The following is a 21,295-nucleotide window of genomic DNA, read 5'->3' on the forward strand; positions in this document are numbered from 1 at the left end:
TTCAACAAACCAACTCTGTTTGGATTGGCTGAGATGTTAATAACATTAATTTCCTTCAATCCAGACAAACAGAGCGGATATCAGGACAAACCGGAGGATAATCTGAAGACATGATGCTGACATTTTAACAGAGTGAGACCTCTTACTTCTCTTCCGTCCTTTCTGTCTGCAGAAATCAAAGATCCTTTACAAACAGAGATCAGCCAGATTTCTGTCGTCCATATTTTCCTCTTTTCAAACCTCCATAAAGACGTCATAACAAATAAAAACAGCACGTTTACAGCAGGAAGTCATGATGTCACGTCAGGGTGTAAACAACTATCCCTCTGGGTCCTACATTCCAGTCCAAAGCCAAACACCTCTGATGTCACATGACCAGCAGCCAATCACAGAATTTAGCTGGTGTTACCAGAAGCCTTGGAATCCAATTCCGTCTGTTCAGATGCTCAAACCACAGGGGTCCTGGATCGGTCATGTGACTGCCCCGTGCAACAAGGTGCAAAGCATCATGGGTGACGAGCATGAAAATGCTGGGGGGTCATGTCTGCAGGGGCCGATCCAGTTTGTTCAGCTAGCCGTCTCACGAAGAAGGAAACGGCCCCACCGCTGAGAGGTCACACCAAGGTCAGTCTCCCTGGGGGGTAGGGGGTGGGAGGGGCAGGGGGGCTACAGATCCTGATCGCTGATCAATACTTTTTCGCAACCCCCCCCCCCCCCCGTCAGATGTCAGTTCTCAGTTTTCCTACCCCTTCAGCGACCCCTGAACGCATCACGACGTCTAGCTGAACTAGAAAAACTATCTGACCCCCCCATCACTGCCCCGCCCCCTCACTGTCCTAATCCCCTTTGCAGGTCTGCACGGATTGGTCGGCCAGCTGCCAAAGCAAGGGCTGCTGGGAAACGCTGGAGGCTGCCAGGCGGCGGCGGCGGCGGCGGCGCTGTGTTCGGCCTGGAGCGGCGCCAGCCCCCCCCCCCCTTCCAGCCGCAGGCCACACACACCGGACACACACCTCCGCTCGCTCGGCCCACCGCCAGCCCCCACCGCCAGCCCCCACCGCCAGCCCCCACCGCCAGCCCCCACCGCCAGCCCCCACTTCCTGCCAAACATTTGCCCGTTGCCATGGCAGCAGAGAGAGAGCATCAGAGGGGCCAAGAATAATCAGTCCTGGAGCCAGATGGGCCACATCTGCAGCCCGATGGGGGGGTGGCCGGGGGGGGGGGTGGCTCCAGGGGGGGCGGGGGCAGAGCTGAACAGCAGACAGCAAGGGGGCGGAGCCCTGCCAAACTGGACCGATTGCCTGGTTCCACACGTCTGCTAAAGTCATCGGGGGGGGGGGGGGGGGGGGCTGTAAATCCCCCAGCCCAGCCCCCTCCTCTGATGGGGCGGGGCCTCCAGGCAGAGCTCTGCTGTGATGTCATCGAGGTCACGACGGTTGATGTAACGTCCCGACATCAGACAGAGGTCAGGTGGGAGGAGCCTGTCCACCGTCGCTGAGGTGGGAGGAGTCTTGGTGACCTTAGAGGTTGAAGTTCAGGTTTTAAGGTCAGGGCGTTGCCATGGAGACGCTGAGCAGTGATGCTCCGTGTCACTGTTAGGAGGAAGTCCCTGGGACGTGAGATCAGGTTGTAAAAACAGACCAATCAGGACAGGAAGGCGGGGCTGAGGCCGAGAGAGGATTACTGTCATACCCTCTGATGAAGAGGAGGGGGTGGGGTCAGTCCACGCCAGGGAGGCGGTTATGTAACCTCTGACCTCATCGCTGAGCCACAACCAATCAGAATCAGCCGCCCAACTGCTGACTCAGCAGAGTGACCACATGACTATTCCCAAACAGGAAGTTGACAGGTGGAACGTCTCTGGACACGGAACCAATCACTGATGGCCGCCGCCCACTCCTGACGTAAACTCGCAGATTCATTATTATTATCATGATTATTATAATTATAAGTATTATTTTAATTATAATTATTAAAATTATTATATTAGTAAATTCTTTTTCTTCTTCTATTATTATTATTATTATTATTATTATTATATTAATTATAATTATTATTATTATTATTATAATCATTATTATGTGTTAAACTGTTTGTTTGGTGATTTTACTATTTTTTCAGTAAAAATCTGAAGGAACCTCAATCTCAGAACCAGCTAAGCTAACAGCTAATGTTGCTAGCCAGTGTAGCTAGCACCGTTAGCAAGGACAGCGGTCATCTTGTAGTATCTGTAGTATTTTATCTCCTCATAGCAGCAGCCATTAGCGCAGGCTAACTGGTCAATCAATACCTGCTGGGGGCGGGGTTATCGTGTGACCAGGCTCCTGGGGGCGGGGCTACATGCTGTCTACCTGTGGAGTCAACCCGGGGTCAGGGGGCATTCCTCCAGCCTCCCCCCGGCAGCAGGAAGCGGTTGACAACATCCTGCTGGTGGTTTGTTCCAGCTTCCTGTCAGCTGACTCGCCTCCCGTCGCCGCCGGCGACCCAGACTTTGTTCTGGTTCCTGTTTGGACGGCCGATGACCTCATTGCTATCACTTTGTTTGGAGCATCTGGGGGAAAGCTCCGCCTGCAGGCCTCTGGGGGGTGGAGCCCCGCCTTCCAGAGGATTTCCTGCTATTGGCTTCGCCAGCAGGTGGGCAGCTGGTCCCGCCCCCGGACCACCACACGAAGACGAGGTCATCCTGCTACAGTCCAGACAGAACCCCCCATGACCCTGATTGGGGGTGAGGTGGTTTCATGTTGCCATAGCAACCAGCCATTTCACAGAGCTCCTATTACCCAGCATGCATCACTCAGCGTGGCTGTGAATGAAGGCGATGGGAGTGGAACAGGACGTGTTGTCCAGTCCGACCCGGGTTTATTGGAAGAACCTGGTTCCTCTTGGAGAACACCAGACTTCTGTTGCCATGGATACGACCAGGTGGGCCTCAGGCCGTCCGGTCCGGCTGGTGGGGATCTGCTGCCCCCTGCTGGCCCCCAGGCTCAGTTCTGATCCTCTGGTCAGTCCAGGACCCCTGGTTTGAACCCAGGACCCGGATGGATGGTGTGAGAGGCCCCTCCCACTGGCCACGCCCCTCCCCACCTGTCAATCACTGCTTGACGCCGCATTTATTTATTTACTTCTTTATTTAAAACCCACATGAACAGATTTACAATAAATACACTTTTATTTACATCCCATCCGGAGGCCGACAGCCAATCAGACGCCAGGAGGGCGTCGGCCAGTGCGTCAGCGTCCGAACATCTCCTGCGAGGCGTAGGTCATGTACAGGAAGCCGTCCTCGTCCTGGTGCTCGCGGTACACCTGGGCCATGGTCAGAGACATGCTGGCCATCCCGCTGCTGTTGATGAGCAGGTAGAAGGCCTGGGAGGGCAGCAGCGCCATCCGGTTCCTAGGGGGGGAGCACGCCGTTAGCACACCGTTAGCATTCTGTTAGCATCCCTGCCTTTGTCTAAACAGCTGAAACTACTCCAGCCCTGTTCAGACTGACACCGATCGCGTCCGGAGCTCCGCCCCTCTGACCCAAACTGGTTCCGTTCCGTCAGGACGAGCCAAACCAGCGGGTCACTTCCTGTCCGCTCACACAAACCGAATCCCAGTCTCCAGGGCGACGCCCTGATGACATCATCACACGGCGCTTCTCTCCCACTAGAGCAGTGATGTCATCACCATGTGCCTGATGTCAGAACAATCAAACTAAAGGTTTGGTGTCGTCATGGCAACAGCTCCACAAGAAGTACTCCACCTTAACCACGCCCCCTAAAACCAGTGTGGCCACAGCATCCTACCTGATGGGGGGGCGAGTCCTACCTGATGGGGGGGGCGAGTCCCACCTGATGGGGGGGGCGAGTCCTACCTGATGGGGGGGGTGAGTCCTACCTGATGGGGGGGCGAGTCCTACCTGATTGGGGGGGGTGAGTCCTACCTGATTGGGGGGGTGAGTCCTACCTGATGGGGGGGGGTGAGTCCTACCTGATGGGGGGGGGAGAGTCCTACCTGATGGGGGGGGCGAGTCCTACCTGATTGGGGGGGGCGAGTCCTACCTGATGGGGGGGGTGAGTCCTACCTGATGGGGGGGCGAGTCCTACCTGATGGGGGGGGCGAGTCCTACCTGATGGGGGGGTGAGTCCTACCTGATGGGGGGGGTGAGTCCTACCTGATGGGGGGGTGAGTCCTACCTGATGGGGGGGGTGAGTCCTACCTGATGGGGGGGTGAGTCCTACCTGATGGGGGGGGTGAGTCCTACCTGATGACGGTGACGAACTGCGTCATGGTGAGCTCGTGCGGCACTAGGAACTTGGTTTTGTCCAGGGGGGGCAGGTACTTCTCCCGCTCGTAGCGCTCGATAATGACCTGCGAAAGACGTGACGTCACACAGGTGAAACACAAACAACGACACGCGCCCGGCACGAGCTCTGCTACCGGGAATTTACCGGGATCTTGTTGGGAAACTTGGACCGGATTCCCGCCACTTCTTGTTTCCTAGTGGCTGCGGGACAAAAGCACAACCGTGAGGGGAGGGTTCGAATCCCGCCGGTGAGGCGGTGCGACCGGCACTTACCGAAGCTCTTCCGTTGTTTGAACGATTTGCTCTGCGGCTGCCGGTCCAACGGAGGCATGTTGAGGATGGACCGGAGGATGGACCGGAGGATGGACCGGAGGATGGACCGGAGGCTGGACCGGAGGCTGTGACGCTGGAGGAACGGCGGGACGTCTGCGGGCTGAGCGCGAGCCTCCGGTTAAATAGAAGCGGCTGCACCGCATCAGCTGATTAACACATGGCCGCAGCCACTGATCATCAGCGGGCTTGTGCGGGTTCGAGTCTCGCTGCGGCCCGTCGGTGTTAACCGGTGAGGATACCGGAGGGACGGGAACTGAGAGGGAAAAGCCCCGGAGGGTCGGTCACGGTGGACTGATGCCCCCCCCCCCATTGATTAAACACTCACGCACGTGTGTTGATGTGTTGTTGTTTTTTTAATTTTGTTTGAAATGTGTTAAAAGTCCTTTTATGGACATGTCAGAATAAATCTACCTTAATATTGATTATTTTTATGTGTTTGTTATAATAAATACGTTTATTATTAAATATTTTATTGACTGAGTTAGTAATTAAATATTCCAAATGAATAAAAGAAAATAAATGACTCACGTGACAGACTTCTCAAGCAGATTTCCATATAAACATCATAACACGCTTAAAATAACACGCACATAACACGCACGAATTTCCCCACTGTGGGACAATAAAGGTCTATTATTATTATTATTATTATTATTATTAATAAAATATTTTAAATCTATAATCAACAAAATAAACTTAAACGATCAGAAACACTGAATCAAATAAAAATAAATAAAATAGTCCGATGACGTAACGTTAATGATGCGCTTCAAATCATGAGTACGATAGTGGGCGGGATACACGTGACGTCAAAGCAGACACATGAGTTAACTACCACCGGTAGTGGAGCAGCTTGTCCTTCACAATAAAAGATAGTTTAGTGGGTTGGAGACCAGGAGAAACCGATCCTGTCATTTTTATTTGTTTATTTCTTGTATGATGTATATGATATTATTAAAAATAAGTTTGTCATATTTTTGGGTCGGTTTGGTATCGTTTTGCGTTATTACAGAGTACATATACTACTTATTGGTTTTATGTTGAAACAAACAACCGGAAGCAGTGTCTGTGTGTTCTTCCGGTAGCTCGGCGGCTGCCTCCATCTGAGGAGCTGAGCTCCAACCAACCGAACCGTTGATGGACTCGATTCCCCGCCGGAGGACCTTCCACGGAACCGACTCGGAGCCCCGGACCGAACCAGAGGCAGCGCCACCCGGGTCCCGCCATGGACGAGCAGGCGGGCCCCGGTGTGTTCTTCAGCAGCAGCGCGGGCTCGCCAGGCGGAGGGACCGCTAAGCCCCCGCAGAATGGCGACTTGGCTGGGGGAGAGGCGGCCAGAGCTCAGTACAACATCCCGGCCATCCTGCACTTCCTCCAGCACGAGTGGGCCCGCTTCGAGGTGGACCGGGCCCGGTGGGAGGTGGAGCGGACCGAGCTGCAGGTACCGGGCTAGCTGCCGAGGCTGAGCCGAACCCTGTTGAACAAAATTGGGATTAGAGATTCTCTCCCGGGTTGTGGAGTAAATCTAACGGAGAAAGGCAGAATTTTGGCTTATTCTGAATAAAACCAACCGTTTATTTCATTCGGCATCGGTGTCATCCGGTGGTAACGAGCCGCACTGACGCTAACCGGAGCGGTGCTGATGCTAACCGGAGCGGTGCTGATGCTAACCGGAACGGTGCTGATGCTAACCGGAGCGGTGCTGCTGCTAACCGGAGCGGTGCTGCTGCTAACCGGAGCGGTGCTGATGCTAACCGGAGCGGTGCTGATGCTAACCGGAGCGGTAGTGATGCTAACCGGAGCGGTGCTGCTGCTAACCGGAGCGGTAGTGATGCTAACCGGAGCGGTGCTGATGCTAACCGGAGCGGTAGTGATGCTAACCGGAGCGGTGCTGATGCTAACCGGAATGGTGCTGTGATGTCCGCCGCTGGTTGGTGACCGTGAAGGTGACACAGGATGACGCACATTGTTTTTAAATGAAAACTGGGGCTCGTGGGTTTGTTGTTCACCTGACAGGTGAAGGGGGAGGGCCCAAGCTGTTGCATTCCGTCCTGTGTGTTTGGGAGATGACGTCACGACGACCAGAACGTCGTGTTGTCTCGCGCACACCAGGCCAGCGGTGATGTGATGAGAGATGCTGTGGGCGACGGGCTGTGACGTCAGCACGTTTGTGTCACATGACCGGAAAGCAGCGAGGAGGGGGAGGATTCTGCCTCCGCGTCCGATAATGGACGCGTGAATGTTGTACGTCACCAAAGAGTTTCTATGACGTCATATTTATAGGTGCTGCTGTTAGTTTACACGTGAATTATGTGTTTACTGCAGGTTTGTCTTTAACTGTTAGTCGTGACGTCATACTTCCTGCCTGTCTGTGTGCTCGTTCCCAGGACACGTGGTCAGACCGCCACCTGGTTGTCTGTAACGTCATTGCAGGTTCGTTCATGAAGAAGAGACTAGTTTAAACACCTGAACTAGAGACTAGTTTAAACACCTGAACTAGAGACTAGTTTAAACACCTGAACTAGAGACTAGTTTAAACACCTGAACTAGAGACTAGTTTAAACACCTGAACTAGAGACTAGTTTAAACACCTGAAGAAGAGACTAGTTTAAACACTTGAAGAGACTAGTTTAAACACTTGAAGAGACTAGTTTAAACACTTGAAGAAGAGACTAGTTTAAACACCTGAAGAAGAGACTAGTTTAAACACTTGAAGAGACTAGTTTAAACACTTGAAGAGACTAGTTTAAACACTTGAAGAAGAGACTAGTTTAAACACTTGAAGAGACTAGTTTAAACACTTGAAGAGACTAGTTTAAACACCTGAAGAAGAGACTAGTTTAAACACTTTAAGAGACTAGTTTAAACAACTGAAGAGACTAGTTTAAACACCTGAACTAGAGACTAGTTTAAACACCTGAAGAAGAGACTAGTTTAAACACCTGAAGATGAGACTAGTTTAAACACCTGAAGAAGAGACTAGTTTAAACTGTGAATCAGATTGGGTCGTTGAGCCCCTTTGAATTTCCTCCGGGGTAATTAAAGTATCTGTCTGTGTATCTATGCTGACGACTGCCACCCAATCCTCACTGCACCCACCCCGTAAGGTTTCCTTGGCGGGTGGTGATTCCACTGGAGGTTGGGTCCACGTCATCCTACTGGGCTGAGCCCGGTGGGCCCCATGGCCAGAGGCTCGGCCACCAGGCGCTCGCATACGAGCCCCAACCCCGGGCCCGGCTCCAGGGTGGGGCCCCGGTTGTGCGATACCGGGCGACGTCATGGTCCTTGATGTTTTACGTGTCATCGGGTTTTGTTTCTGCTCTTAGTCTGGCCGTCGCCCAGGACATGTTTGCCAAGGGAGACCCTAGCAGGAGCATGAAGCCCCTGGCAACATAGCTCCTGGGATCAAGAACAGATCCCCAGAGCTATACATTAGCTATACATTACCAGTAAACTGAAACTCCCAAACTAGCAGAACCAAGAAGAAACAAACGTTGGTGTGACGTTACGAGGACGCTGCTAATAAAGTTGATACAGACTGGATTCACCTTTATTATTGGATTTAGAATAAAACATACTTTATCTCCTTGGAGACTCTGTGTCATCAACAAAGACAAACTGTTTAATTTTGGATGTGTACCTCCAGCTGGACCCTCTGGGTCGGCTGCTGGTCTGTAGCAAAAGGGAGATGGTGGCGCTGTTTCATGTTCTCTGGTCAACATCAAGTACAACTGATTTAAATTCACCTCAGATGAACAAAACAACAAAAGATCACTATAACAACAGTCCTTCTTTACACCGACTGAGCAGCCAGCCCACCGAGCCCTCCACCCCTTTGGAAACAACTGTCAGGTGTCCACATTCGCTGTCGTCACTGGTCCAGCCCACCAGTTCTATGTTCAGGGCGGTTTGGTCCTGTCCAAGGACCATCAGGAGGAGGCCGTCAGCCAAAAACTGGAACTTATATTGAAGAGTTGGTTTGGAGTTCAGGAGCAGGATGTCGTTGGCGTTGTCCTTGGAACAGTTGTTAATGGTGACGGATCCCTTCTTGAAGGCCAACATGTAGATGTCATGTCCATCACCTCCGACCAGGTAATCACCGCCAGTCGAAACTAAAGCGTCGTCCCCGTCCGAGCCCTTGAGGAGACTACTCTCATATCCAGACACCAACATGTCGGAGTAGATGGTGCCAACAACTATTTCCACGTCCTTCAACACGTCACCCTCAGCGTCAGCATGTCGGCCTTGTCCAGTTAGCAGGTTTACATAAACCCCTTTACCCGTGTCAGGATCCCCTCGGTACAGGACCGCGTCTCTACCAGGACCTCCATCCACCAGATCCGCTCCTGGTCCAGGGATGAATATGTCCTGACCTGAGTTCCCCATCATGACATCATTTCCATCCTCGCCATAAAGAGTGTCATCTCCCATGTTCCCAAGGAGGATGTCGTTTCCCTCCCCTCCAATCAGTGTGTCCTTTCCTTCTCCACCTTCCAACATGTCGTCCTTCCTCCCTCCAAACAGAACACTGTCTTCATCGTTAGCCTGTATTTTATTGGACTTTTCAGGGCAGCCTTGCACTGTGTGGACTTTGGACAGACGTTGGTGAGCATTTAGGTCCAGCAGGCAGTCCACCTCAGGTTGCTTCAGAGTCACTTTGAAAGCTTGGAAGTCAAACAAAGGCTCAGTTGAGTTCCGAGGTTGTAATCTGAACGTCACACCGTCAGAGCTCAGGAATTCGAGATGCTGATGCTGCTCACCTAACACATACTTTTTCAGAACAACCAGTTGTCGCCCTTCTTTCCTTGTGATCTCCAGGACCAGGTCTTGTGTGAATGTTGTAACAGTGATTTGATCCCAATCCAAGAAATCCACGTCAACCAACACCGTATCGACTTTGTTATCTAGTACCTGGAGTACCTGAGTATCTGAAGTATCTGAAGTATCTGAACTACCTCAAGTATCTGAAGTATCTGAAGTACCTGAACTACCTCAAGTATCTGAAGTATCTGAACTACTTGAACTACCTCAAGTATCTGGAGTATCTAAAGTACCTGAACAATCTCAAGTATCTGAAGTACCTTAACTACCACAAGTACCTGAAGTATCTGAACTACCTAAAGTACCTGAAATATCTGAAGTACCTGAAGTATCTGCCTTACCAGAAGTATCTGAAGTATCTCACGTACCTGAAGTACTCCTGCTGTGTGACACTCATCACTGAACTTTAAACCAAACTTCTGTTCCTGGACTCGGCGGTTCTTCTCACCTCTGGTCTTGGTTGGTTCCTTCTCTAGCGTCTGTCTCTGATCCAGAGCCGCCTCGGCCAATCAGCTGATGGGAAGACACCAGTGATCAGTGGACCAGCAGAACCTCCTGTGCTGCTCGATGGCCTGTCTGATGGTGATATGTTGAGCCAGGTTGGGGTGGAGCTTTGGTGACCCTTAGACCGGCAGAAAGAGCAACAGACCTGAAGTCCAGGTCGGGCTGTTTTTATTGATCCACAAATGTTTAGTTATTGTTTTTATTCATCCAGAAACGTTAACGTATTGTTTTTAGTACTCTGGAAGCGGTTGCTTTTCGTCCAATCAGGCGCCCTAATTAAGTCACCTTTCCCATGAGGCTTTGGGGTTCTTGAAAACCCCCAGGGTATCTGTTAATCCGTCTGACCCCTTTACCTTTGACCCCTGGGAAATCTTCCTTGATTCTGGGTCTCATCGTGTCTGTTAGCATGTTAGCGTGGTGTGGCTTCAGGCAGGTTGGGCTGAGAGTGGGCGAGGCCTCGGGTTCTCCCCCGCCCCTCATTGGTCGTGCTCTGCGATCGTTCCAGGCTCAGATCGCCTTCCTGCATGGGGAGCGACGGGGGCAGGAGAACCTGAAGAAGGACCTGGTGAGACGCATCAAGATGCTGGAGTACGCCCTCAAACAGGAGAGGTGGGGTCACGCCGGATCACCTGACAGCCGATCGGGTTGATCGATTACTCGGGGCTGATCGTGGAAACGTCTTTGTTTTCAGGGCGAAGCACCACAAGCTGAAGTACGGGACCGAGCTGAACCAGGGAGACGTCCAGCCCCCCAGCTACGATTCAGGTGAGACCACCTGGTTCAGGAGGAGCTGGAGGGCGTGGCCAGGGGGAGGGGCATCAGTGAGATGAATAAAACATGAGTTTTCTTTCTGTCTTGGCCTCAGATGACAGCGACCCCCCCAACAGCCCCCCCATCAGCAGCCATCAGCTTAGCTGGACACAAGGAAGACAGCTGCTGAGAGAGTGAGTCCACACACACACACACACACACACACACACACACAGACAGACACACAGACACACACACAGACACACACACAGACACACACACACACACACACACACAGACAGACACACACACACACAGACACATGTACACACAGACACACACAGACAGACACACACACAGACACATGTACACACACACACAGACACACACAGACACACACACACACACACACACACACACACACATACAGGGGTTAATAAGCGTGACAGGTGACAGGAAGTACCTCTGACAGTGTGACATCATCAGCTACACCTCATCGTGGTCTTTCGGTGGTGTGTGTGTGTGTCTGTGTGTGTCTCTGTGTGTCTCTGTGTCTGTGTGTGTGTGTGTGTGTTGACACTGAATGGAGGACTGTGTGGAGGCATTGAGGCCTCCTGCGATGGGACAGGCTGGTACAGGGGGGCGACCCCCTCCCTCAGTGTGTGTGGACAAACCCCGTCTGGTGTCATTCTGGATTAACCTCCGACGGCTGAGGACAGAACCGTCTGCTCCAGTCAGGGTCCAGGTAGTGTGTGTGTGTGTGTGTGTGTGTGTGTGTGTGTGTGTGTGTGTGTGTGTGTGTGTGTGTGTGATGTCACCTTAATGTAATTTCTCTTGATGCCTAACTTTTGGTGCCAGCTTTACTCCAGAGCGTTAGCGCCGTTCAGCAGAGAGGCTGTGATTGGCTGCTCCTCTCTGGCTCCGCCCTCAGGTACCTGCAGGAGGCGGGGTTCACCGACACCCTCCTGGACGTGAAGTCCCAGAGGGTCCGGGTTTTGCTGGGTCTGAACGGAGACCCGGAGCAGAAAGCAGAACCCATGGTGAACGGCACCGAGACGGCCCCCCCGAAGGACGGTAGCAACCTCAGGTAGGGTGTGACCCCCCACCCCTCTAAAGACAGTCCAGGTCCACACAGTGAAACAAGTTGTACCCTGGAACCAGTGATCACCTGACCTCCCCGTGCCCCCCCTCCAGTCTACCCCCGTCTGACTCCGCCCCCGTGCTGGAGGCCTTCAGGCTGATGGAGAGCGCCGCCACAGAGCTCAGCAACGAGGATGAGGAAGACATGGTGGGGGGGGGCCTGGACCTGACAACGACCTCTGACCTCAGCGACGACCCCGACACAGAGGAGGCTCTGAAGGGCTTCGACTTCCTGGACGGAGCCCCCGAGTCCAGGGGCGGGGAGGACGGCGGCGAGTGGGGTGAGTGTTCCTGAGGGGAGGGGGCTAGGGTTAGCGTTGGGGTTAGGGTTAGGGTTAGCGTTAGGGTTAGCCTTGGGTTATGGGTTAGCGTTGGTGTTAGGGGTTAGCGTTGGTGTTAGGGTTAGCTTTGGGGCTAGGGGTTAGCTTTGGGGTTAGGGTTTAGCGTTGGGGCTAAGGTTAGCGTTGTGGCTAGGGGTTAGCATTGGGGTTAGGGGTTAGCGTTGGGGTCAGGGGTTAGCGTTGGGGTTAGGGGTTAGCGTTGGGGTCAGGGGTTAGCGTTGGGGTCAGGGGTTAATGTTGGGGTCAGGGGTTGATGTTGGGGTTTGGGGTTAGCGTTGGGGTTAGGGGTTAGCGGTGGGGTTAGGGGTTAGCGTTGGGGTTAGGGGTTAATGTTGGGGTTAGGGGTTGATGTGGGGGTTAGCGGTGGGGTTAGGGGTTAGCGTTGGGGTCAGGGGTTAATGTTGGGGTCAGGGGTTGATGTTGTGGTTAGGGGTTAGCGGTGGGGTCAGGGGTTAGCTTTGGGGTTAGGGGTTAATGTTGGGGTTGGGGTTAGCGGTGGGGTTTGAGGTTAGCGGTGGGGTTAGGGGTTAGCGTTGGGGTTAGGGGTTAATGTTGGGGTTAGGGGTTGATGTGGGGGTTAGCGGTGGGGTTAGGGGTTAGCGTTGGGGTCAGGGGTTAATGTTGGGGTTAGGGGTTAATGTTGGGGTTAGGGGTTGATGTGGGGGTTAGCGGTGGGGTTAGGGGTTAGCGTTGGGGTCAGGGGTTAATTTTGGGGTCAGGGGTTGATGTTGTGGTTAGGGGTTAGCGGTGGGGTTTGAGGTTGGGGTCAGTTTAGTCGGATGCTAATGGGAGCAGCTAGCGTGGCTAGCCTCCACACGTGGTAACTCTAAACGCCTGCTAGCTATTACTTGTGGCGGCGCTGAGCTACCAGCATCCTGCCTCTATTTGGTCGCTCCAGTGGTTCTGGTCCCTCTGGACCCCCCCCATTTGTTGAAGTCGTGTTGTAACCTAACCCCCCCTCCTCTTCTTCCTCGTCTCCTGGTCTCCAGAGAGGGCGGAGCCTCCTGTGGGCGACCTGTCCTGGGACGTGGACCAGGGGCTGATCGCCCAGCTCAAGGAGCAGTACCGGAGGGAGCGCCGGGGCAAGAAGGGTGTGAAGAGTAAGTCAGTAGCAGGCCCCGCCTTCCTGCTGCTCCTCTCTCTGATTGGCTCCTCCTCCTCTAATTGGCTCCTCCTCCTCAGGACCGAACCGCTCTAAGCTGCAGGACATGCTCGCTAACCTGCGTGATGTGGAGGATCTCCCCAGCGTGACGCCATCCGTGACCCCCCCCTTCCGCCCCAGTGGCCCCCGACTCAGTGAGCAGGACCTGGGGCGTCCAGAGGACGGTACGGTGATGTCACACCTGACCTGTGTGGGCGTGGCCTCTCTGAGCCACGCCCACAGAACCCTCTGCTCTCCTCAGAGGCGATGACCTTCCTGCCGTCGTCGGGGAAGTCCTTCATCCTGGGGCGGGTGGACGAGGCCGTGTCCCCCGAGCTGGGCCTGGGGGGGCTGGGCCTGGGGGAGCTGGCCGGGCTGACGGTCGCCAACGAGGCCGAGAACCCGGTGTACGACGTGAGTGGAGCTCCGCCCGCCGCCACTTCTGGTCCCGCCCCTTCTGGGAGTGGATGTGGATGCAGGTGTTTTGATTGGTTGAACAGCTGAGACTCCTCCTCTTTCAGATCTCCAACAACCAAGACGTTCTGAGGAAGACCTGGAGCCCCCGGTTCACCCTGAGGAGCCACTTCGACTCGGTGCGGGGACTCGCCTTCCACCCGCTAGAGCCCCTCCTCCTGACGGCGTCCGAGGACCACACCCTCAAGCTGTGGAACCTCCAGAAGACCACGCCCACCAAGAAGTGAGATGGACGGTGGAGATAGAGGGGCGGGGCTAGAGGGGCGGAGATAGAGGGGTGGGGTTAGAGGGGTGGAAATAGAGGGGCGGGGCTAGAGGGGCGGAGTTTGAACTGCTGTTGTGTTCCAGGTGTGCTGCGTTAGACGTGGAGCCAATCTACACCTTCAGAGCTCACAGGTAAGACCCCCCCCCCCTCTCTCTGGGTGTGGTTAGCTTGCTGCTGGTGGGCGGAGTCAGGTGCTAACATCTGTCCCCGCTGCCCCGCCCCCAGTGGAGCTGTGCTGTGCGTCACCGTGAGCTCCAGCGGCGAGCAGGTGTTCAGTGGGGGGGTGGATGGGACCATCCAGAGCTGGAACACGCCCCCCCCCAGCGTGGAGCCCTACGACTCGTACGGTACGTTCCAGGAAGTCCCTGAGCGCACCTCCAGACAGCGTGGTCACCGCTCTTTGTCTCCGTGGCGCCACAGAGCCGTCTGTCCTGCGGGGGGCGCTCCGTGGGCACACCGACGCCGTGTGGGGGCTGGTCCATAGCTCCGCCCACCAACGCCTACTCTCCTGCTCGGCTGATGGCAGCGTCCGGCTGTGGGACGCCGCCGGCGCTGCGCTGTGTCTCGCCGTCTTCAACCAACGAGGAGGTCAGTTTGAGTCCACGTCACGTTAGCATGCTAGGCTAGCAGTCAAACCACATGCTAGCTGTGCTATCACATCTGTTAACACAGTCCGCCTCCATGCTAACAGCTAAACATTATGCTAAGCTGCTGCGACGCGTTCCAGATCTGGTTCTTGTGTTAGCTTGGTCTCTTTAGCTCCTACCGGCTAGCTGGCTAACAGCTGGTGTGTCCCCCTCAGAGCTGGGCGTGCCCACCTCGGTGGACCTGGTGCGTAGTGACCCCGCCCACATGGTGACGTCGTTCGCCAGCGGTGCCATCGGACTGTTCAATATGGAGACGCAGCAGCTGGTCCTGAAGCTGGAGTCCAGTGGGACGCCAGGTCAGTCCCCCGGCCAATCACAGGCCAGTCCCGGGTCCCGCCCACACGGGGCGTGTCTCAGCTCTGGGCTGTAACGCTGTTCTCTCACGTCCGTCTGCGCAGACGCTCCCTGTAAGATCAACAGAGTGCTGAGTCATCCCACGCTACCCGTCACCATCACCGCCCAGGAGGACCGCCACATACGTTTCTATGACAACAACACAGGTAACGGCGCCGCCCCACCCCGGTTTGGTCCGGTCGACTGATGTCGACCAATCGTTAGCCGGGAGCCATCACCTGACAGTCTGCTCTGTCCGCCTGCAGGTCAGCTGATCCACGCCATGGTCGCCCACCTGGACGCCGTCACCTGCCTCGCTGTGGACCCCAACGGGCTGTACCTCATGTCTGGAAGTGAGTCTCGCCCACATCTCAAGCCCCGCCCACAAGCCTTAAAGATTCACTGAAAAACATAGCCAGAGCTAAAGCTAACATTAGCACATCCAGAGCTAAGCTAACTTTAGCACACATGCAGAACTTGTTTCACAAAGCTAACAGCGATGGAGGCGTTTTGCTCGATTCTCGTCACGTATGTTCTGTTGGCGTGCTCCACGTACACCTCCTGAGCGCCACGCCGGCGTCCTGCGTCCCCATTGGCTGTCGGTCTCCTCCTCTCAGGTCACGACTGCTCCGTCCGTCTGTGGAACATGGAGAGCAAGACGTGCATCCAGGAGTTCACCGCCCACCGCAAGAAGTTCGAGGAGTCCATCCACGACGTGGCGTTCCATCCGGCCAGGTGCTACATCGGCAGCGCCGGGGCCGACGCCCTTGCCAAGGTGTTCGTGTGACCCCAGAGCCAATCAGAGGACGGGTTCCTCCTCCACATCTGGACGACAGGAAGTGACGGCGGGTCAGACTTGAACGTTTGTTGCGCCCTCCCCGCCCGCCCCTCAGACTCAGGCTGGCCCGGGTCTCAAGCTAGCCAGGTCATTGTTGTGACGACCGTCGTCACGATGATGGTTGTCCTGGCAACCGTTGTCGTGACGACGAGGCTGTATTTGATCAGCTGCTGCTTTTTTTGTGTGTTTGTTTTATTTAACCCTTCGTGTTATTTATTAATACTTCCTGTTAACCTGAGGGTGGAACTGAGCAGGTGTGAAGTGACTCCGCCCCGCCTCCTCCTGTGTCACATGGTTTCACCTGATGGGTGTGGGGAGAGGTTCCTCCTGGACCTTCGTCAGCCGACAGGAGGGTCTGAGTTCAGGGGTGAACTCGTCTACTTCCTGGAACGGATCTTCTGGGACGTCAGTCCGTTTGGGGTCGTTTCATGTTGGCTCTGACATCAGTGTGGGAACGTCAACACCCCGAAACACACGTCTGTCAGCTGGACCAGGACCGGATCCGGTTCTGAACAACAGTCTGAGGTCAAAGGTCAGGAACAGAAACTGGTGAAAACAGAAACAGACATGAGATCATTTATAGAAGAGTCTGGGTTCAGGTCCAACAGTCACACCTACAGTAACACCTACAGTAACACCTACCTAGAGTCACACCTACAGTAACACCTACAGTAACACCTACCTAGAGTCACACCTACAGTTACACCTTCAGTAACACCTACATTAACCTATAGTCACACCTACAGACACATCTACAGTAACACCTACATTAACCTAGTCACACTTACAGTCACACCTACAGTCACACCTACGTTAATACCTACAGTCACCTACATTAACACCTAGAGTCACACCTACAGTCACCCTTACAGTCACACCTGCGGTGACACCTACAGTCACACCTGCAGTCACACCTTCAGTAACACCTACATTAACCTAGTCACACCTACAGTCACACCTACATTAACACCTACAGTCACACCTACATTAACACCTACAGTCACCTGCAGTAACACCTAGTCACACCTACTGTCACACCTAGTTACACCTGCAGTCACACCTTCAATAACACCTACAGTCACAGTAACACCTACATTAACCTACAGTCAGACCTACAGTCACACCTTCAGTAACACCTGCAGTCACATCTACAGTCAGACCTACATTGACCTACAGCAACACCTACAGTCACACCTGCATTAACCTAAAGTCACACCTACAGTCACACCAACTGTCACACTACAGTAACACGTACAGCCACACCTACAGTCACATACAGTGACACCTACAGTAACACGTACAGCCACACCTACAGTCACATACAGTGACACCTACAGTCAGACCTACAGTCACACCTACAGTCACATCTACAGTCAGACCTAGAGTAACACCTAGTTACACCTACAGCAACACCTACAGTCACACCTACAGTCATTAACCTACAGTCACACCTACAGTAATCTATAGTCATACCTGTCGTCACCAGCTGGACTTCCTGTGGGCAGCTCATCTATTTCCTGTTGTTTGGCCACGCCTTCAAACTGATCGTGTTTATAAATAAAGTTTTCTTTAGTTTGTACAGAGAACCTGTTTCAGAGATTCTAGAGATTTATGAGAATAAAGAAAAATGTTGTCCTGAAGCGTGTCCTCATTCTAATGGTGCGCGTGTGTGTGTGTGTGCGTGTGTGTGTGTGTGCGTGTGCGTGTGTGTGCGTGTGCGTGTGCGTGCGTGCGTGTGCGTGTCTGTGTGCATGTCTGTGTGCGTGTGTGTGTGTGTGCGTGTGTGTGTGTGTGTGCGTGTGTGTCTGTGTGTGTGTGTGTGTGTGCGTGTGTGTGTGTCTGTGTGTGTGTGTGCGTGTGTGTGTGTGTCTGTGTGTGTCTGTGTGTGTGTGTGTGTGTGTGCGTGTGTGTGTGTGTGTTCAAACACTGACCTGCGTATGAAATGGTTCGTTCTAGGTTTTGATGATGAATTAAACTATCCAATGTCTCTCAATCACACATTAAACTGAAGTAATCCTCTGTTGCTGTTACTTCGTTACTCTTTAGACCTGTAACAGATCCGTTCTTCGAGTCCTTTGCGGTCTTAGATGTGGTTCTGTCAGTGTCTGGGGCAGGATACAGATGATTACAGGTGTTGACCTAGGCTTTGGTGTTAGCTGGTTGTTACTGTAGTAGGTGGGCATGTCTTGGAGGGCACTTTCCAGGGTGGTTTCGATGTTACTGAAGTTCTCTTGTTGAGTGGTGATGCAGAGGTCATCAGCATAGATGAAGCAGCGGTATTGTGGGGGAACTGGTTGTTCATCAGTGTAGATGCTGAAAAGGAGAGGGGCCAGCATGCTGCCTTGTGGTAGGCTGTTCTTTTGGACTTTCCACTTGCTCTTCTTGTCGTTTAATTGAACAAAGAAGCACCTGTCGTGGAAGAGGCTTTTTATGACTTGGCAGAGGTTGAGGCTGCCAGTCATGTCCAGAAGTGTTCTGATCATGACACGGTGCTGGACAGTGTCATAGGCAGCGGTCAGACCCATGAAAGCTGCTCCTGTGATGAGCTCATTTAACACTGGCTGTGCTGCAACCATGTTTGCTGTAACTGTTGTGAGTGTGGGTGGTGTGGTATGGTCTGCACCAAGACAGTTGATTGTGGCCCACGCCTTCCTGCTGTTGTTGGTCGTGTTGATGTTTTCTATCAGCCCATTAAAGACTTACCTGTGAGCTCCCCCGACTTTGTTCAGTAGGATCTGAGTTTCGTGGTGGTGGAAGAGACATGGTCCTCGTAGTATGCTGTACGATAGACTTGGAGAAGATCACGAGATGCTCCTGATCATGTGACCATCTAGTGACCTTCCTGATGCTCCTGAAGGTCACTCGATGTTCCTAAGTGTTTGTCCATTTTTTAGTCCACCAAATGTCTCCACAACCGTTGCAGATAGAAAGATGAAACAAAAAACACACGACTCAGGCAGCACAGGGGATGAGAATGAGATGATGACCTTGACCTTGAGAAAAGTAAGTCAAGGTCAAATTTTAACTTTTGTACATAGAGGAACTGGATTAGATAGAAAAAACAAGGGAGAAAGCTAGTGTGAGTGAGACCATAGATCAAAGCTAGTGCTTTAATCTACCTGTGCACTAGCTTTGATCTGTGGCCAAAGTTAGTGCAGAGATTTGACCTATCCTGAAAGGTCAAAGCTGTACACTTGTCAGGTACTACTTTAAGGGTACCCTGACCTACCCTGGAATAAAGTCAGGATAAGTCGCAGGATGTTGCAGTCTCTGACTGCCTTGTTGTCTCTGTGGCATCTTTGGCATCGTCATGCAATAGGTCGCTCAGGTAGGCATACAGATATTGGCCTGCTGGGGGTGGTAATCAGATAGCGATATCAGATTTTACCAGTCAGCGTTTCCCAGGCTGCACCACGGGGAGGTTTCTGTATCAGCAGCCCACAAAGAACCGTTGATCAAAGCACAAAGAGAGTAGAGTGAGTCAGTCTGGCTTGACAGAAGGGGAGGTAAGTAGGTGTGAGGTTGGTGGGTAGGTAGAAGAATCATTCGTCCATACGGTAGATACAGATTAAAGGAGAAGAGTTCAAATTTGAGTATGGGTCTCGATTATTTTTACGATCGTGTGAACGAACAGAGGGTTAAACTGGGACTATCATGAGTCTGGCTTTGACTGATCCGTGTGATTTACGAAGGGCCCTATAATCTCACGGGGCCCTGTAAATTATGCAGCAACAACAAAAGATCCTCAGGTTACAAAAACCGCCAATAATCCCTGTCTTCATCGAGGCCTAATGAATAAATGAGTGATATGGTGGAAGACAGAACCAAAGAGTGAATAAATGATTGACTGATTTTTGCCCTTTTTATTTTTATCAATCAACTTAAACTTGTAGAGCGCTTAATCACATGAATCGACTTTTCAAAGCACTTTTACAGAAAGAGAAATCCAACAGAACATTGAAATCTATCTTCCTGAAAGTCTTATCGAAGTAACCCCGGGATGAAGCACGTTTTGCGTGGCAGCTCTTGTAACTCGATGCGGTTCGTCTTCCGAAGAAAGTCCATGTCATTCTCGATTTTTAACAAATTTGCTTCCAGAGACATTTTACTCATTTTCCTTGTGATGTTGTCGATGCAGACGGGTAAGACCCGATACTCGCGGTTCACCTGGTGCCACCTGTGCATCAGTTTCTGCATGACGACTTGTCGCTGCTCCTCTGACATGTATTTCCTGGCCTCCCGTTCCCTCAGATCTTTCAAACGGTTATCATAATCTTCCCTAGATTTCTGAATTCCGGCGTAGCGTTTCTGCAGGTACCCTGGTGTTGCTCCGTAATGGTTTTTCTTGGTGTACTTGGGGACGAGGCCTGACTCCTCCAGGATCTCTCGGTGTCCCTTGTTCTCCATTCGTGCTGGCTCTGGCTTCACTGTGACATAACGCTTCTCTATGGCTTTCTTCACAAAGTCCTGTTCTTGGTGGATCAAGGGAGCGTTGCCCGTCCACCTGGGCAGAGGGTCTTTCCTCGTGGAACAGGGATAAGCAAACTCCGTCATCTCCGGTAATAGCGGCTCTTTCGAATGCTTCTTGAGGAAGTGTTTGGGGCACGGCCTCCCCCCGGGCGGCGGCCCCATCATCCTCGTTGTGTTCACCTTTGGTTTCATGGACTCATTGTCGTACTGGAGACCACGAGGGGGAGGACGGACCGGGAGTTTACTGGTCCGATTGGTCGTGATGGGCGGGAACCGGTTGCGCTGTGGCACTTCCCTCGTCACATATTTACTAGTGGGCGTGTTCTCCTTGGAATAGGGTGGGGTTCTCAGGACGGGTGGACCGTCACCTAGTCGGGGGGGAGGAAACTTGCCGTAGAGCTCATACAAGTGTCTCGCCCTGAACAGGGTTCCAACCGTCTCAACATCGTTCCGTATTGGGTTGGGGCGGCCGCGTTCAAAGCCAGGCCTCTTCTTGGAGGGGTGCTGCATCAGGGTGTTTCCATTCAGCCTCGTCTGCTGAAGAACCGCTTTACGTGGAAGCATCATGAGTGACTGGAGGACTGGGAGAATTCATGTCTCTAGATCTTTAAATGCTGCCAACAACAAAAGATCATAAAACATCCGGAGTTATGAAGTGAATAGATGAAAAGAGACGACATGTCAACCATGACTTTACAGGCAGATCAAAGACAGACCAGAGACCATCAGGACCTGGAACCAGAATTGATCTGCTCTCCTTTGATTTCCTTGTGCCTTGATCTACGGCAGGTGTGTACAAAGTCTAGACGGGCTGACTGACTGACTGACTGACTGACTGTCTGTATGTCTATCTGGAGGTGTCGTTCCGTCGATGGCCGTCGGGGGGCAGCAACGCGCCTCCGGCTCCATCCGGATCCTGCCGGAAACAGCCGAAGAAGCGCTTTGACTGT

General features: G+C 52.9%; 3 protein-coding genes across 6 annotated transcripts; 1 reads left to right on the top strand and 2 right to left on the bottom strand.

Annotated features, from left to right (window-relative positions):
• Positions 1–2,776: 2,776 nt before the first annotated feature.
• On the bottom strand, positions 2,777–5,254 carry map1lc3c (microtubule-associated protein 1 light chain 3 gamma). Of its 2 annotated transcripts, XM_068320768.1 has the most exons (4): positions 4,562–5,199; positions 4,434–4,489; positions 4,247–4,353; positions 2,777–3,391 (listed from the first exon to the last, which is right to left on the bottom strand). In XM_068320768.1, the coding sequence occupies exons 1-4, from the start codon at positions 4,617–4,619 to the stop codon at positions 3,229–3,231; spliced, it is 384 nt and encodes a 127-aa protein (XP_068176869.1). In that variant the 5' UTR covers positions 4,620–5,199; the 3' UTR covers positions 2,777–3,228. The 2 variants fall into 2 exon arrangements, with proteins under 2 accessions (XP_068176869.1, XP_068176868.1); XM_068320767.1 differs by having other exon boundaries at positions 2,778–3,391; positions 4,434–5,254.
• A 316-nt stretch (positions 5,255–5,570) lies between these two features.
• strn (striatin, calmodulin binding protein) lies at positions 5,571–17,533 on the top strand. 2 transcript variants are annotated; one of them, XM_068320764.1, is made up of 18 exons: positions 5,931–6,062; positions 9,919–10,102; positions 10,452–10,555; positions 10,638–10,711; positions 10,812–10,890; positions 11,628–11,783; positions 11,891–12,117; positions 13,167–13,277; positions 13,360–13,503; positions 13,581–13,732; positions 13,840–14,015; positions 14,141–14,188; positions 14,283–14,404; positions 14,478–14,645; positions 14,860–15,000; positions 15,103–15,204; positions 15,304–15,390; positions 15,655–17,532. In XM_068320764.1, the coding sequence occupies exons 3-18, from the start codon at positions 10,527–10,529 to the stop codon at positions 15,822–15,824; spliced, it is 1,986 nt and encodes a 661-aa protein (XP_068176865.1). In that variant the 5' UTR covers positions 5,931–6,062; positions 9,919–10,102; positions 10,452–10,526; the 3' UTR covers positions 15,825–17,532. The 2 variants fall into 2 exon arrangements, with proteins under 2 accessions (XP_068176864.1, XP_068176865.1); XM_068320763.1 differs by lacking the exon at positions 9,919–10,102 and having other exon boundaries at positions 5,571–6,062; positions 15,655–17,533.
• LOC137599704 (bifunctional hemolysin/adenylate cyclase-like) lies at positions 5,959–9,891 on the bottom strand. 2 transcript variants are annotated; one of them, XM_068320766.1, is made up of 2 exons: positions 6,524–9,891; positions 5,959–6,095 (listed from the first exon to the last, which is right to left on the bottom strand). In XM_068320766.1, exon 1 carries the CDS (start codon positions 9,119–9,121, stop codon positions 8,396–8,398), a length of 726 nt encoding a protein of 241 aa, XP_068176867.1. In that variant the 5' UTR covers positions 9,122–9,891; the 3' UTR covers positions 5,959–6,095; positions 6,524–8,395. The 2 variants fall into 2 exon arrangements, with proteins under 2 accessions (XP_068176867.1, XP_068176866.1); XM_068320765.1 differs by having other exon boundaries at positions 5,961–6,095; positions 6,631–9,891.
• Positions 17,534–21,295: the final 3,762 nt, after the last annotated feature.

The sequence above is a fragment of the Antennarius striatus genome, chromosome 8, assembly GCF_040054535.1.
Source record: "Antennarius striatus isolate MH-2024 chromosome 8, ASM4005453v1, whole genome shotgun sequence".
NCBI lineage: Eukaryota > Metazoa > Chordata > Actinopteri > Lophiiformes > Antennariidae > Antennarius > Antennarius striatus.

Coding starts and splice junctions, on each gene's coding strand:
- LOC137599704 (XM_068320766.1), bottom strand. CDS start 9,121: ATGTTGGAAGGTGGAGAAGGAAAGGACACACTGATTGGAGGGGAGGGA.
- map1lc3c (XM_068320767.1), bottom strand. CDS start 4,619: ATGCCTCCGTTGGACCGGCAGCCGCAGAGCAAATCGTTCAAACAACGG. Junction 4,354..4,433: donor AGTTTCCCAACAAGATCCCG/GTAAATTCCCGG, acceptor CGTCTTTCGCAG/GTCATTATCGAGCGCTACGA. Junction 3,392..4,246: donor CAGTTCGTCACCGTCATCAG/GTAGGACTCACC, acceptor CTCCCCCCCTAG/GAACCGGATGGCGCTGCTGC.
- strn (XM_068320763.1), top strand. CDS start 5,847: ATGGACGAGCAGGCGGGCCCCGGTGTGTTCTTCAGCAGCAGCGCGGGC. Junction 10,556..10,637: donor TACGCCCTCAAACAGGAGAG/GTGGGGTCACGC, acceptor CTTTGTTTTCAG/GGCGAAGCACCACAAGCTGA. Junction 11,784..11,890: donor AAGGACGGTAGCAACCTCAG/GTAGGGTGTGAC, acceptor CCCCCCCTCCAG/TCTACCCCCGTCTGACTCCG.